We start from the raw sequence: 16,839 nt of genomic DNA, 5'->3' as shown, positions 1-16,839 counted from the left end.
TGTTTTGCACACCCCTAGTAATTACTGCACTCCAGCAGACTCCAGCCTGACATGTATCAGCATCCCTGTGCTGAGAAGTGGTGGCAGGAGTGCATGAATTAAAGCTCATTCAACAAGCTTTAGTTAAAGCACCCCTACTGCCATTTTTCCAGTGCAGGGACGCTGATACATGCGACTCTCCGGGCACTTTAATTCAAGTGGCTTTCACAGCCACTCTAATAAACGCACCCCCCCCCACCCCTGGAGCATGTGTATAAATGCACCAAGATATCACAGGTAAGGCACACCAGTCTCTTTAGCCAACAATGCACAAAGGAATGACTTGGCTAGGATCACATCCAACTACCTTTGATTTCCCATTTTGAATGTCCATGTACCTGTTTACAGCTGGGCTAACCAAGGATGGAAAACCAAGGTTAACCAGGGATGCATCCTACTGGTGCATGGGAATTTTCCATCCTTTGGCACAAGTTGGAGGCTTGAACCTATGCCTTTACCATTCTCACTGTTTCCTGCAGCCAAAGTGAATTTCACTGCATAAGGCAGTAAAGAGCATCAGGAGCCACAGGCCTGCAACAGGTTTTCTTTGTTCTTGCCATCCTGTGGTGGGAGGAGAGGAAGGTGTATCTGTATCAGAACACGTACAAAGAAGGCACATCCATGCAACCAGGCATGTGCGCTTGCAGCAGCTCACAAAGAAGTGGTGCAAATTTGAGCCAGGGCTTTTTGCCTCAGTGCAGGTACCCAGACATGCACTTTGGTGTGGGGCAAATTGTGCCACTTGGGGCAAAATAACCCTGCATGGCTCCTCCCAGTTGTACAAAAAGCTGCCCTGGCAAGTAGCTCAGGGTCACTTGCTCTCAGGAGTTTCTGGGGCCCAGCCAATTGGTACCTGGGGACACTACCCCTTGTGTTAGCTGAACTGCTGAAACAGCCCTGAGAGTTCCCTGCACCCTCTACCCACTGCAGGCGTCTGGCCGTGGGAGCTGCTGCCTGGTTGTAACCTGCTGCCACCTGCGACAGCATGTGGCCCCAACACTGCGCACCTGCCAGACCCAGATGGGGATTGCATGGCCATTAGAGGTATTTGCCTCTCTGGGTCAGCTGTCAGTGGGCTGTGGCTGCAGAGTTGGCCTTTATGTGGCACTACTGCCATGTGTGCCCCTGCCTGGCCATCTGGACAGCTATCGCCCAGATGTTCTCAGTGTGGTGGACAGCTTTGAACTGTCAAAGCATATCCTCCTGACCCCAAGTGGCCAGGAGGTCAGACACCTCCAGCTGGCTCCCAGGTGACAGTTCTGAGCAGGATCCTCTACCTGGTTCAGCCACATGCCTCACTAGCAGGAATTCTGGTCTTCCCTATTTAAAAACTGAAAAATCCCAGATAAAAAAAAATCCCAAGGTCACTCTGTAAAATACCACAAAATCCATGTTCTTCCACAATTAAAACTATATAGGTACATGCACACTTGTCTGGATGCGGCCAGAGGTACTTTATAGATTCATAGATGTTAGGGTCGGAAGGGACCTCAATAGATCATCGAGTCCGACCCCCTGCATAGGCAGGAAAGAGTGCTGGGTTTAGATGACCCCAGCTAGATGCCTATCTAACCTCCTCTTGAACACCCCTAGGGTAGGGGAGAGCACCACCTCCCTTGGGAGCCCGTTCCAGACCTTGGCTACTCTAACTGTGAAGAAGTTCTTCCTAATGTCTTGTCTAAATCTGCTCTCTGCTAGCTTGTGGCCATTATTTCTTGTAACCCCTGGGGGCACCTTAGTGAGTAAAGCCTCACCAATTCCCTTCTGTGCCCCCATGATGAACTTATAGGCAGCCACAAGGTCGCCTCTCAACCTTCTCTTGCGGAGGCTGAAGAGATCCAGGTGCCCCAGTCTCTTCTCATAGGGCTTGACCTGCAAGCCCTTAACCATACGTGTGGCCCTTTTCTGGACCCTCTCCAGGTTATCCACATCCCTCTTGAAGTGCGGTGCCCAAAATTGCACACAGTATTCCAACTGCGGTCTGACCAGCGCCCGATAGAGGGGAAGTATCACCTCCTTGGTTCTGTTCGTCATGCATCTGCTGATACACGATAAAGTGCCATTAGCTTTCCTGATGACTCCTCCTCTACAAGCTTTCATACACCAAGCCAGAACATTTTGCTGACAGATGGGGAATGGAATATGAAAATCAGTAACTTCAAGAAGCTGAGAACATTTGTTTGTATAAAACAGTTTAATAGCTCAGTTTAGGGCTAAGCTGCCATATCAAAATAAGTGAAGGGAAGTGTTAGTGCTGGTACAAAGTACTTGTATATGTGTGTACAGGTGCAATTTTTGTCCCTGGTACAATTCATCCACCTCTCTGTACTTCAGTTAAGTTGTCCATGGTGGGGTCAACTTTTATCCCAATGCTTAAATACTTCTGAGCTGACATTTAATATTTTTTGCCTTTACATTATGCACTTGATCACACTCAACACCCGTTTGGTTTTTTCCCCACCTCCCAGGAATGCTGATCTTACTACAAAGCAGGAGAGTCCATTTTAAAGTTATCCAAGGTGCTTGACAAGAAATTGAATGAATTTTAGGGAAATTAATATAGGGTCCCAGGAGTCAAGAAGTGTGAGAACTGTTGCTTTCATTCAGTTGTGTCTTAGATGTCCAGCTCTATAGCAGCTGTATTTAAGGCATATATATCTATAGACCTCCTAATAACAAAAGTCAATATGTGAAACGCAGGAGAATAGGTCTCCAAGTACATTATATTCCCTGGTGGAGTCCAGATAGGGATTTAAAAACCTGATGAAATAGAGATGAAAGGAGGTGGCACAGAGAAAGGATTTGTAGATGCAGGATGAACCAAAGGATCTGGAAGGCAGATGCCCAAAGGAGAAGGGTAAGGCATGGAAGCATGTAGGCATTGGGATGAAACAGAAGAAACAAGCTAATGGAGGAGGAATAGAGCTGAAGCATAGGCCTGCTGCACGGAAGAAAGAAGAAGAGAAACAGGAAAAGAAGATGTAGCAAAGAACAAGTGAAGAGCAGCTGGATATACAAGAAGAGAGGAGGAGATGATAGGAAAATTCGCTCTCTATATCTCTGCAAGACACAAGATCAGGGTGAGGGAGAAGGGGGCTGTAACAGGTGCCTGCTCTGGGCCGATCTAAATGTGGTCTGCACACCTGTTCCTGGGCCAACCGCCTGCCTTCTCTCCTGCCATGCCTTGTTGTTAATTGATTAATTGATGTTAATTAGCGGGAGGCTGCCCATTTACTGCCCCGATGCCAGGGGGCGCTATCTGCGGCTCCATTTCCTCCCCTACACCGCAGCCCACGCCTCGCCGATGGTACCGACGTTGTTCATCTAGGCCTTGTTGTAATTTGGCCCCCTCGTCCTCACTGAGCCTTCCACAGCCCTGTCTCTCAACTGCACCTCCCTGAGCACTCAGGCTCTCCGCAGCCCTGTCTGGCACTATGCCCTCTCTGGGGCTTCTTGACACTGCCCCCTCTCTGGGGCTCCTCGATGCTGCCCCCTCTCTCTGGGGCTTCTCACCGCTGCCCCTCTCTCTGGGGTGTCTCGCAGCCCCCTCTTTGGGGCTGGGGTCGGTGCACCCCAAATGCTGCGCCCTCTCTGGTGCTGGGGTCCCCACACTGCTGGGGTCCCATATGAGGCTTCCTCCTCCCCCTAATAGCCTCACCCAAACCACCAGTTACAAACAACAAACACAAAGCATAAGCCCCTTGGCTATAACACAAATCTCAGCCCTCTGGCTCCAACATTCTTCCTACCACACCAGGGGTGCTCCATCTCTCACTAGTATTCAGACCTCTTCCCTTTACTCTCTCTCTCCAGCAGAGCTCTTTCTCCCTTAGCTGCCAGCAGGGAACCCCTCCTGGCTTCCAGCCTGTGGTCTATATAGGAGCCAGGCCCTGCCCTTCCGGTCAGCTGACCAGGCAGGTGTGAGTCACTAGCTCCCTCCGTTTACCCTAGCAACCAGCACCTGCGTCAAAACTCTGGCTCTACAAGTAGCAGGCACCTTAGTGCCCTGCTACAGGGGCATATGGGGCACTTGGGGATGCCCGAACCTCCCAGCATAGGGCAGGGAAGGGGCTGCTCCCCACTCTGTCACTCATTGCCCCTGCTTCTGCAGAGCATCCCCAGAGAGCTGAGCCCGTGGCTCTGCCTGGCCCAGTGTGAGAAGCCTGGACCAGGAAAAAGGGGGAGGACACTAATGAAATTTGCTGGTTATACAATATAACCTCATAAATCCAGATGTCAAAAAGCCAAAATTCTCAAAAATCTGACACTTTTTAAAACTACACTAGATCAGGGAGTAGGGCAAAGCTTGCATGCAGTGGCTGCTGCTGCCATCCACCAACCCGCGCCACTACCCCACATGTGGCCTGTGCTCTGGGATGAGCCACCACTACCCCAACTCCACCCCACCACCTGCCGGCTCCGGGACCAGCCACCACTCCAGTTTCAAAAATCCGGGGTTTTCACATTTCTGGCAGGTGCCAGGTCCCGAACATACTGGATTCATGAGGTTATACTTTACAAAGTTAGCAGGCATCATCAATACAGATGAAGATTGGGGTAACACACAGGAAGAACTACATGACTTTGGCCACATCTACATGAGATGCTCATTACAGTAGCTCATTACTACTATGCAGTACCATCATGTGATGTGATGGTACTGCGCAGTAGTAACAAGCTATTGCACAGTTAGCATCACGTAAAAGCCATTTGGTGATGCTACTGCACAGTAACTCCAATTACTGAGTAGTCATTTAGTATATTTGTGTATCTTCTTCCTTCATATGACATTTTAGGATTACAACATTCATAGGTTAATATCTAAATTTGATAACCATTCAACTGCATCAGGGGTAGCTGCATGGATTGATTTTAGATCACTATTAAATGCTGTAATTGGGCAATCATTCACAATGTGTTGCACCATCTAAAAAAATCGCACTATACAAGTACTAAATGACTGCACAGTAACAACTATGCAGTCAGCGTCTCATGCAGATGTGGCCTTTGAGGACTAAAATAATTAAAGTGGGCTGAAATCCAAAAATGCAAAATGCAAGGTTATGCACATAGGGACCATTAAAAATCTCTGCTATAACATGGGAGCTTATTGTTTGAAAAAAATTGAGGAGAAAGGCAGAGAAGTATTAATGCATTTGTACAAGGCCCTGGTAAGACCTCAGCTGAAACAGCATGTATAATTCTGGTCACCCATGTCCAGAAAAGATGCATTTCAGCTAGTAGTGGATGCAAAAAAGGGCTACAGGGTTGTTGGTTGTAGCCGTGTTGATCTAAGGCAGTGGTTCTCAACCTTTGATACCTTACGTACCACCTGGTAATTGACGCGGCAAAAGCGAAACCCAAAGTCCCACTGTGGCACTTCTGGTTTTGCCGCCGCAAGCTGAGACCCACTTTTTCCTTGCAGACCATGGCCTGGGGCAAAGCAGCCTGTGCGGGGCCCCCTCCCTGTGCCCTGGCACACAGACGCCGGGAAGTGAAAGCCCTGGTGTACCGGTCACAGTGGGAAGGTCAATAGCTGGAACTTCCAGCCCAAACAGGCAAAGTCGCCTCCAACCCGCCAGCCAGGGGAGTAGGCCAAACTCAAAACACGGCACCTGCGTACCCCCTGCCCGTGTCTCTTGTACCCCGCAGGGTATGCATACGATGGGTTGAGAAACACTTATCTAAGGACATAGGAAGACAAGGTTCTTTGGGTACATGTGGTATCTTTTATTAGTCCAACTAAGTAGTTGGAAAAATTGTTCTTTGCAAGCTTTCAGGCACAAACACCCTTCTTCAGGCACAGGAAGAGTCTGTTGTTGTTTTGTGTGCTCTCCTGGATAGAATAGAAGCCAATATGCAAAATGCAGGTCTGTGAAAATGGAAATGTGTGGTAGTGAGGATCAGAGGAAATGGGAGACAACAAGTGTGAGACAGGTAGGTGTGGGGGGCAGGGGAAGGGGTAATGTTAAACTGGTGATGGGATGTAGCTGGTAAAATGCAGACAAGTTACCTGAGGTTGTCAGATGGTAGGCAGGTTATAATGTGACATAAATCCACTGTCTAAATTTAGTCCGTGATTTTTCATATCAAGTAGATTTATGAAGTGAAATTTGTAGGCTGATCTATGAAAGGTGTTTTGTAAATTCCCATTGAGGATTAGAACTGAGAGACTGGAGAGAGAGTGGTTGTCCTGTGAGAATTGTGCACCCACAGGTAATATGAATGATCAGAAGAAGAGAGAATATCATATGGGAGGAGACTGAAAGAGCTAACTTGTTTAGCATGGCAAAATGAAGGCTAGGTATGACAGCTACCTACAAATGTTTGGGGGAACACCAAGTAAGGAATAGAGCTACTGAGGCTCAAGAATTCTGGCACAAGAAAAAAATGGGCAAAAGCTGGCCATAAGTAAATTTAGACTGGAAATTAAAAGAATATTTCTCATTGTCAGAGCATTGAGATTCTGCAACAGCCTTTCAGTCAGGGGGCAGAGAGGACAAAAGTCTAACCCTAAGATTCTCAACCTTTTAAGAATGAAGGTATCTCTTGGAAAATGCCAGCTTTTTTGACAATGGGAAAATAAAAGAGCAATTTTTCTGTTGCAAACAACTCAGGAAGACCACAGCACATCAGAATGCTTTCAACACTATGGATTCCTCCTTGAAGTCTCTGGGTTTGTCTTGTGAATTACATTTGCACGCCTAACAGTACTAACATTCCGTGACACCCTTGAAAGGATCTCAAGGCAGTCCAGGCTACTGCAACATCCTGGTTGAGAATCACTAGCCTAACAACTTGAGGGAGCTTGAGCAGTCTATGAAAGGGATTATTTGATAGGGTTGCAGGGAACTGGAATCAGTGACCCAAGAGGCCCCTTTCTATACTATGCTACGATTTCCTTGTCATTTGACTGGGCTCCAGGCTACAGAAGTCACACAGTAAGAGTCATTAACCTAACACCAGTGGTTACTCATAGAAATGCCACTTTAACAGCTCATGTTTTCATCTTCTCCATTGCCTCAGTAGTACTGACACAAGAAGCAGGCTCACTACAGGTAAAGGGACAGTGTGTAGTATGGTTGCTATTTAATAACGGTGGCAGGGTCAAGTGTGAAGGCCTCAAGAATGGTCACAGCCTTGGTTTCTTGCAGACTACTGGGAAGACTGGTGGGGGTGGTGAGTGGCTGAGTTCAGCTAAGATTTGGGTATGATCTACAGGGCCAAAGGCATGTTAGCTCCCCTCTTTATTGATGACCAACAGGGTTCATCTACACGTGCCTCTTTTAGGTGCCATTAGCCTAAAATCACCATTTTTAAGGGGCATTAAGGGCACAGGTCTACATGTGTGCACTCTAAATGTACCTTAAGAATGGTGATTTAAGGCTAATCGCACCTAAATTTGATACCTGTGTAAAGCAAGTATCAAATTTAGGTGTAAATAGTTAAAGCTCCCTAAGGAATGTGTAGATGCCTTAAGGTGCCTTAATGCTGTGTATGTCGACTGAGCAGCAGTTCCAGCAGCGGCGGTACTTGTCAGTATGTCGACTGACTTGGGACTACTGCCAAGTTGGTCAGCACACCGACAGGTAGGTACTGCTGCTCCGTCACCTTGGTGAGCAGCACCTACTGCTTCTACTTCTTGGCAGTGCCAGGCGGCAGCATGGGACCTTGTGGGCTCAGCTCCAGCCTGCTCTCGACTGACTTTGGGGAGGCAGGAACACCAGGAGTTGGGGCCGCGGCCAGGGCTGGGGCAATTGTATCCAAGGGGGCTGGAAGCTACCCCTCAGGCAGCACTGGCCTGCACCGCCTGGCTACATACACTACCACAGGCTTCAGGGTGCTGGCGAGCAGCTTGATACCCCACAGTCAGGCCCACTGACAGACCCTGCAGCCCCTGGGCACACCCCGCACCTTTATCTGTGCTTTCCAGCCAGGAATGTGCTCACTGTTCACACTGCTCCTGGCCACTTTCCCAGTGTGGCACCTACCCACTGCCCACAGGCCCTCGGCACAGCTGTGTGTAGGGGGCTGTCCAGGGTGCTGCCCAAGGCAGGCTGCAAACACATTCACCCAGCAAGCCACATTAGGGTGCCCTAAGCCATGTACGTGTAGATGTGTGCCTAAATCACCTTAATGCACCTTAGACTAAGGCACATTGGGTGCATCTACACGTGCACTTTAATGTTCATTAGCCTATTTTAATGTACATTAAAGCATCACTTATAAAGTCATGCTATTTAGTTAATGTGCATTAACATAGGCTAATGCACATTGAGGGTCACTAAAAAAGCCCTGCTCTTTAAATAATGCTCATTAAGACAGGCTAATGTGCATTTTCCTCATAATGGAAGTACTAGATTTAATGCGCATTAACTAAAGCATGTTAATGCACATGTAGACATGCTCATTAAGTTTAGGCAAGTGTAAATTCAGGTGTACACATGCCCACTGTCATGTAGGTGTGAGCTGTACGCTCTTGTCCAAAGAAGCAGCTAGGCTCTTGTCCAGAGAAGCAGCAAAGCGGCTGGTGCCTTTTAACTCTTTATGGTTCCAGCAAGTCCATTGCAGATGCACTGCCTTTCTTGGAACCAGAAAGAAGCAAGCAGGAGGCAGAGTAGCTAGAGAAAGGAAAGCTCAATCATTTTTTCAGGTGCTCTATTACTGCAAAGTTTTCCCAGCTCAGGTAAGGCCCTGTACATGTAGCATAGGCTTTCCAATCATCCTATACCATCTGTTTGTGCATCTCAGTCTGCCTAGTGTTTCAGTAACTGCACCTCAATTAGTGCTATGTGACCCAGTTTGCATGCACCATGGTCCAGTTTCAATGCAGGAAGCTGAGACACTGTTTACTGTTACAGCGATTTTATGCATCCACCAAAGTCCATAGTATTCTTTGGCCAGTTATACTTGATGTTGTGAAACATAAATGCCAAAAGTAGGGTGTTGAACTTCTGTTCTACGGCATTCCAACTTTTATTGTAACAGCACTTGGTAGAGTATTTGGTGCATAATGCAGAGGCAAGCATTTAAGCCCTATGGATAATTGCTCTAATGGGTGTTATGTAAATAAGCTGCTCCATCACCCCCCAGTAGCCACAAAATCTTTCAACTCCTACTGATCTACCATCCTCCTCTGGAACTCCTCAGTACTAATCAGATTTATCACATTGGCCACTGCTTAATTCTGCCTCCTCAGGCATTCTTCTGCACTGTTACAAGTTATATTTAAAATTACTGTGACTAAAAGAGACTAGAGAGAATAATTGTGTTTTGGTTTCAGTTTGTTTTCTTTGTATTTGTCTGCAACATATGAAGGATTGTATACCGTTGAATGACCTAACAGTCAGCTTCCTTTCTCATTTGCATGGGTTATTCAACAAGGAAAGAAATATTCAAATATTGTTTTCTTCCCACAAAAATATTTTTTGTTTATTTGGCAAGTAATAGGTGTAACATCTAATACAAATTTATCTGGCTTTAATCACTAGATTTCAAGAAGCTAGTGTCTCTTTACTACCGTATCCTAACAAATGAAAAATTTGCCGTTTCACAATTTTACCATGTGCCTCAGTATTACAGATTTTTAAACCTTATTGTAGCATTTGATTTCTGCCATCAAACTTGCAAATTTAACTCTTAGTATAAATGACTACCATTTACCATTACTTTTAATGGATCTGCAGCCACAATCATCTCTGTCAAGATGATTATCATTATTTATGTGTAGGATTTGTACATGAAAATAAAACACCTCCTTGTTTCCAGAAGGAAAGAAGCCAGTCTATCCTGAGGAAGAGAACCAAGTCTCCTGCCATGCAGTTAGAGAACTAGAAAAACCAACCCTGAGAACATGGATGAAAATGGGGATCAGGAAGTAAACTGGGAGTCTGAGGAAGGATTTTTTTGCTACTGGTGATGCCCCACTGTCATTAACCTAGCCCAAGGCTTGGCTGAGATAAGCTCATGGATGAGGGTAGCCCAAGCAAGATCAAGGTTGTGTTGGCTGGTAAAGGAAAACATTCTGAGGAGTCTGTAGGCAGTTTGTAGTTGCCTTGGTTGGAAACACACACCCAGTATTGGTCAGTCCGTGGCTTAGGAGTGCTTCTGGATTATTTATTAACTGGAAGCTTTTGCATGGGTGTAACACACTAGGGATTTGTTCCGCTATTTCCTGCTCACTAGGAAACTGCAGCCCATTGTGGCAGGTGATGACCTGGCTTTATGTAATTCATGTCTTCATCACTGTTGTCCCAAATGGACCACAGCAAAGCAAGCTATCAGGGCAAGAAAACTTGTCCAGCCTCCAGGATGCTACAACTGGTAGAGAGTGCAGCAGTGGGCACCCTCCTCAGCAACACAGGTCACCATGAACACCTCCAACCCATCTTCCATGCCTTGCACTGGGTTCCCTTGAAGTATTGCAGCACGTTCAAGATACCAATCCTCACTGCCAAGGCATTTAGCATATATTGGTACCATTCGAATGAAGAACACTGCCAAAAGCCCTCACATCCAAGCACGTACATGGAAATGAGGTGGTGAAACCAAATCAAAGGTGTTCCTGGCTGCTGCCCTCATGTGTACCAATAGACAGTCTGAGCACAGTGGCAGGGAGCCCCATTGCCTCATTTCTGGGTTTGGTTCACTGGCCTCCCTTATGTAGGGAGGCTCTTAGGTGCCTTGGCGTGCTTTTGGGAGTGCTGCTGCAGTGGCAGAAACATTGCCCTTGTGGTCCTGCCTCCAGCTGTCCAAAGACTACCTGCTGGTCCAAGAGACCTCAAGCAACAGTTCTGCCCCTCTGACATCTGTGAATTATCTACCACAAAAGCAAAACTCCTGCAGGCTGAAGAGCTGCCTCTGTGTCCTGTCCAGGGCCTTGCCCAAACTAGGGCTTCAGGCTTATTTGATGTGCCTTGGGGAAACATGGGCCAATGTCCACCAAAGAAACTATAAGACTCCCTACAGAAGGGGGGCCACTATGGGCATCTCAGCAGATTTCTTGAGACAACTGAAAAAGGAAAGAGGGAAGGGAGTGAGGTCACAAGGTCACAACAAGGGGCCCCCGAAGGCAGTGAAGGATCCTGTGGATGCCAGCCTGGGACAGAGCAAGAGGATGCCGGAAAGTGAGGCCTGATCAGTGAACCAGCTTCATTTACCAATGTCCCCACTGCTCTGGCCAAGACACAGATGCTCCCTGGCCAACTTCCCCTCCCCAGAGTGCCCAGGGCTCTGGGACACCCTGATAACAAGCGTTGTTGTCAGGTCTTAAATATGAAATTATGGTATTGGGAGTTCAAACATCATTGTATTTGCTAAAAAACTATCATGCACTGAAAAAATATGCAAATAAATATGCAAATAAGTCTTCCTCTTTACATTTTCACTGTAACTGGCTAGCAAGTGAATAAGAACTGGGCCGTCAAAGTTGAAGCATTTCTTTATTTCCAGGCAAATAATTTGTCAAAATATTGCTATTAAATCTTGAAGGCTCAGTGTATGTATAGGAAATGATGGGGCAGTTTTCTTGATTATACCTGGGGAAATTTATTCTACTGGTATAGGGATAGTACCTGCCAAGATAATGTATAGTAAACTTTCCACTTCACTGTTAAAGTAGGAAGGTCTTGGCTTTAGGCCTGATTTATGAAAATTGTAGACTTCCCTAGGCTACCCCTAGGGCCAAGAATAAGTAAAACTTAGAGCCATCTTCTTAAGCCCAAATCTCTGGGCTTGGCCTGCAAGTATGGTACCTGCCAAACGTTTTAGAAACATCTGAAGCCCCAGATGAGGGTGGAGGGTGTCTGCGGGTAGTAGGACCACTTATGGTTCTGGACTGACTCCCAGATTTAGAATTTGTTTTGGCTAATTTGACTTGCAATACAGAACATTTAAATTTAAACAAAAAACAACCCCAAAAGTCAGTTGCCACTCCTTGAGAATGGCTTGGGTTTTGTATATGTTGCATCAATGAGCTGCCTCAAAAATGATCATACAATTTGAACACTGGTACTGTTATTAAGCGTACATCCTACAAGGGTTCAAATTATCGGACAAACACGATGAGATTACACCCGCCAACGCTGACAGGCGGCCCCCGGCTCCGGGGCAGGCTAAGCGCACACTACGTTCTGCGCGCGCGGTTACACCGCTCCCTCCACTGCAATTTGACAAAAAAAAGGAAAGCGCTTGACTGTGGGGGGGCGCTGGGGCGACGCGCAGGGACGGAGCGTACACGGCCACGTGACGCAGGCGGTCGTATCTCCGCTCCCTCCCCTCGGGTATCCCTACGCCGCGCAGCCGGACCCCTCCTCTCACGCCGCCGCCGCCGCAGACGCCGACTCCCAGTCGCGCCAGTCAGCCAAGCGGCTGCGGCTTGAGGGGCGGGACGCGATGTAGCCCCGCCCCCTCGAGCGTTCGCTGACGGGCAGGCAATTCGCCCAATGGGCGGCCGGCCGCCTCTAACGCAGGAGCCGTGCGGCCCAATGAAAAGGTCGGCGGGGGGGGCTCGGCGGGTTCAGCGGCACGACGCCATCGCGGCTACGGCAGGCGCGGAAGGAGCCGCCACCGCCGCCGCGGGCCGAGGCGCGGAGCGCGTTGGGGCCGCGCCGCCGCCGCCGCCGCCATTTTGTGCGAGAGGCGCGGGCGGGCGAGCGAGCGGGCGCCATGTTTGTAAGGAAGACATAGCCCGCCATCTCCGGCCACAGCACCCCCGCCCCGTGCCCTTCTCCGGGCTCTGCCCGGGCCTGCGCCGCCCGGCTCCCGCCGCGGGCCGGCCCGGCCCCCCCGCGCAGCCCGCGCCCGCTGGCCGCGCGCCCGTTAGGGTGTCTGTGTGTCTGTGTGTCTGTCTCACTCAGTAACCGTGAGTGCAACCTTCAGCCTCTCCTGCTCCTCCTCACGGGGCCCGGCCGCCCGCAACGCCTCCCTCCGCAGCCCGGGCGGCGGCCGTGTCCTGCCTGCCTCCACTCCCTCCTCCTCCTCCTCCTCCTCGTCCTGCTGCCGCCACCGCCAGCAGCACCATGGCGTTTGAAAGCCTGTTCTCCAAGCCCCCCAACCCCGTCCTTGACCCACACATGCCAGACTCTGACAGGCAGCATGCAGGGGACGAAAGGTCGAGTACCGCTCTTCTCTCTCTCTCTGTCTGTCTGCTGGTGGCGGTGGTGGCGGTGGCGGTGATGGCGGTGGCGGTGATGCTGGCAATGCCTGTGTGTTGATGTGCTAGCGGGGGGGATCATGTTGGGGCGTTGTGTGGGGCAGGTCACCTTCAGGCTGTGTGGTGAGGGGAGACCTGGGGAGAGGGGTGCGGGCACAGCATTTGTGGGGGGAGGGGAGCGGGGGTACAACACTTAATGGTTAGGTGCATTTTTTGCATGCAATTTACATTTCTCTCTCTCTCTCATTTCATCCCACAAAATGCACCCCAGCAAGCATCTGTGTTGGTCACCATTGTTCTGGTCCTCCCTTGCCCCCCCAACCCCTGTGCGGTGCTGCTCATGCAGCTGCAGAAAATGTGTTTGAATATACAGGCAACCCCTTCCCCAGGTCCACCGTTAACCTCATTTTTCTTGCCAGAGGATACCCTACACATTTAACTGGATTTTTTTAATGCAGATTTAAGGTTTGACTGATACGGTGTTTGCCACCTCTCACTCCCCATGTGCAGCAAACCAGAGTCCTTTTCCTGATACCAGGACCCCTCCCTCCCTCTTCCTGCGAGTACTAGCAATAAAAATCCACTCCAACAGTTCTTGGCTTCTTAGCTAGCTGCAAAAAATGCATTTCTAGGTGAACAACTACCCGTCCTTCAATGGGTACATACGCCTGAAGCATCTATAATGTGGGTGCTGGCATTGTAATGTTTTTTTTCACTAATTGACTGCCAGCGTAATTCTCCCCGTTCACTTCTATTCAGTTATCTTTTCGGGGGTTAAAAACGTTATACAGCCTCTAACTAAATCTCACAACCCTCCTGTCAGTGCTCACAACCCTTGGGTATTTATGAGCCCTATTTTATAAACAGGGAAATCAAGGCCCACGCTTTTAAATGATCTGTCCGGAAGTCGCACAGAATCTAGGTAAAGACCCCAGATCTTCAAACTAAAAATCCTAGGAATATGCTTAATTTAGAAGTGATATAAATTTTAGACCTTAATTTTGAAGTGATACGAATTTTTGCTGTCATATACATGTCAAGTTGTTGACAAGCTATGTTACTGCTGCTTTTAACAGTCTCTTTTCTGACTTCAGATTACACAGTCAAAAACACACTTAAAATGTGCACATTGGTAAAATATTAATGCATCAGGACCTTGATACTGTAATTGTTTCACATTTTATAAATACACTTTTTAGGTTTTCTTTAGGAATTAACATAGTTGCTGTTCACCTAAGATCCCTTGTCCACTTCTTCAGTAAAGGCAGGTTTTTTCTGAATTTAATGATAAATAGCGTTTTAATTTAAATTCGTTTTTTAAAGATATGTAACATTTATGCTCTAGTACTATTAATCCACTGTCACTTTGGGTACTTTGTACCCAAAGGCATCTCTCACAGTTGATGCGATACAAGATATCACTAAAAAAAAACATACTTCTTGCACATTTTCTGGACCATCACAACTACAAAAGTACTCTAATTCTAAGAGAAGATACCTTTACGATTAGCCTTTTTAATAGGTTACAGTAAGGCATGTTCCTCCTACATTTAACAGAGTCTAAAAGAAAAATGATACATATAAATGCATGCTTCCTCCTTTTGCACTTGTGTAAATTCAACCCAGTCAAAATGTAGCACTGTAAACAAGTTGTTTACAGTGTTTTCCTTATGTATTGATGACTCTGACAAGAGGGACCAAGACCCTTAGGAAAGAAATACAATCTCTCCCAGTCCAGAAAATGTGTTTCACACTTAAGAGACATGGATTTCACTGTGAATATTGTTAAGCGAAGTAGCTGTGATGATGTTAACTTTCCCTTCTACTATCTTGTGGAAAGGATCAATAAAAAGATACAGATAAATCATAGGTTGATATTTTATAGATAAAATCTGGATAGGCAATATGTTCCCATTCCATGTTGACTTAAATAGAAACATTACTATTGGTAATCTTGGTAGTCTAAAAACTAAACCCTTATACAAGTGTCCAGTTCTACCTTGTGTTTTTTTGTTTTACTACATAGTCTAGTTGTACTTGTGTTACTACATAAATACTCCTGTAGTACTTTTTATAGCATTAAAGCTATTAATGACAAACAAGAGCTATTGTACTCTTGTTTGTGACATGGAAGAGGAAGTTTTTTTCTTTGAGCTGAATTTTTTCATGCCCTTAATCTAAAGATTGGATAAAAAGAAGAAAAAATATATTTTGTCATTTGGAGTTAAGTGACTGAGAAAATAAATCATGTGATATATTTTATAGGACCCGCTATATAGTAGGAAGAACTGTTGGACCAGCTTTTGAGCATCAGCTGTCTGGGGAAGAGCGCATGTTGCCCAAAAGGTTGTCTAGCAGTTCTCCGTGCTATACAGTTGGTCCAGTAAAAGGTACTGCAAAAAAGTGCTACTCTTTGGACCTGACCTTTCCAGGCCCTTCATGGCTGCAACACTCCAACCCTAAAATATCTTATCTCCTCAAAAAATGCACAAAACTTTCTTCCCCACTAAATTACCTGGATATGTTTAAAGAAAAAAAATAAAATCTATTTGCACATGAAGCTAGTTCTCATTAAGGATTATTCATGATGTTTTTATTTTTAAATTAAAAACTATAGTAAAACAAACTCGGGGATAAACAACATACAGATAAACCCATTCTATAGCAAATCAACCCCAAACAGAAAAATGCAGGCCAGTTTATATATGCAATTTTTTAAAGGGCTCCAATTTACAGTAAGGTAGGATGCCTTAAAAGGTGATGGAGAGCTTGTGTGTGAGGTAACTTAAAAGTAAGAGGGGCTGGGGAATGTTCAGTCTTGGTGTGGGCAGGTGGCTACACTCCTTTTGGAGCCCTGTTTAAGTCACTGAATGTCTGCAGGGGTATGGCACCCTGCATTTGTGTTATCAGTCCAGGGTTTGGACCTTGAGGCTTGTTTTTAAACCTTGATCCACAGACATGGATCTTACTAAATTACATGGTAGATGAGTTTACTAGCAATATCTCTACTTGCTTGTGTTAGGAATTGGTTCTTAGTTGTTAGAGATACAGCAGAGTATGGCACTAAGAATTGGTCTCCTGAATTATATTGAACTGGAATATGTAAAGTTTAACTGCTACAATGGGTGACATTTTGAATTGGTGCCAAGTTTGCAGCTGCAGGAAAATTTCAGAAAATAGATCTTTCCATGACTCAGGGTCAAGATTTTAATTGAAAAATTCAGACAGGTACTGGTTCTGCTTGTTGTAGGAGTGTAACTGAGATGTACAGATGTCCTTAATATGATCACCAGCCTGAGATTTATCTTGCAGTAGTAACTACGGTAAAAATAGTGATGACCTAATGTAAGTTAGAATGTTTAGACACTAAATATGGAGGCTTCTGTATGGATTTTGTAGTTAGTGTTTTGATTTCCACTTGAAGATTGAATATAACATTTCTTATATGTTCATGATATTATAATGATTTAGCCTCCAAATTGAACAAAACAACTTTCCAAGGAACAATGGAACTTGGTGTGTAACTTTTCCATAAAATTTTATTATTTTTTGCAGAGGAAATTTTTTAATTCTACTTTTCCTAGTAAAACTTTTTTTTGGTATCTCTCTCACTTTTGGTTCCTTTTTTCCTAAGAAATACAAATAAT

The 16,839-nt window shown here is 46.4% G+C and overlaps 1 protein-coding gene across 2 annotated transcripts in view; it reads left to right on the top strand.

Annotated features, from left to right (window-relative positions):
- Window positions 1-12,427: 12,427 nt before the first annotated feature.
- Window positions 12,428-16,839, top strand: part of ZC3H6 (zinc finger CCCH-type containing 6) — a 77,385-nt gene continuing 72,973 nt past the window's right edge. Inside the window, exon 1 of one of the 2 annotated variants that reach the window (XM_059720314.1) lies at window positions 12,428-12,532. In XM_059720314.1, coding sequence (XP_059576297.1) covers window positions 12,483-12,532 — 50 coding nt within the window. In that variant the 5' untranslated portion in view covers window positions 12,428-12,482. Of the gene's footprint in view, window positions 12,533-12,589; window positions 13,151-16,839 lie in introns of those variants that run through there. The other variant, XM_059720313.1, reaches the window with a different exon arrangement.

This window comes from Alligator mississippiensis, chromosome 1 (assembly GCF_030867095.1).
Source record: "Alligator mississippiensis isolate rAllMis1 chromosome 1, rAllMis1, whole genome shotgun sequence".
NCBI lineage: Eukaryota > Metazoa > Chordata > Crocodylia > Alligatoridae > Alligator > Alligator mississippiensis.
The sequence above is the reverse complement of the archived record's forward strand: the minus strand, read 5'-3'. Positions and strand labels throughout refer to the sequence as shown.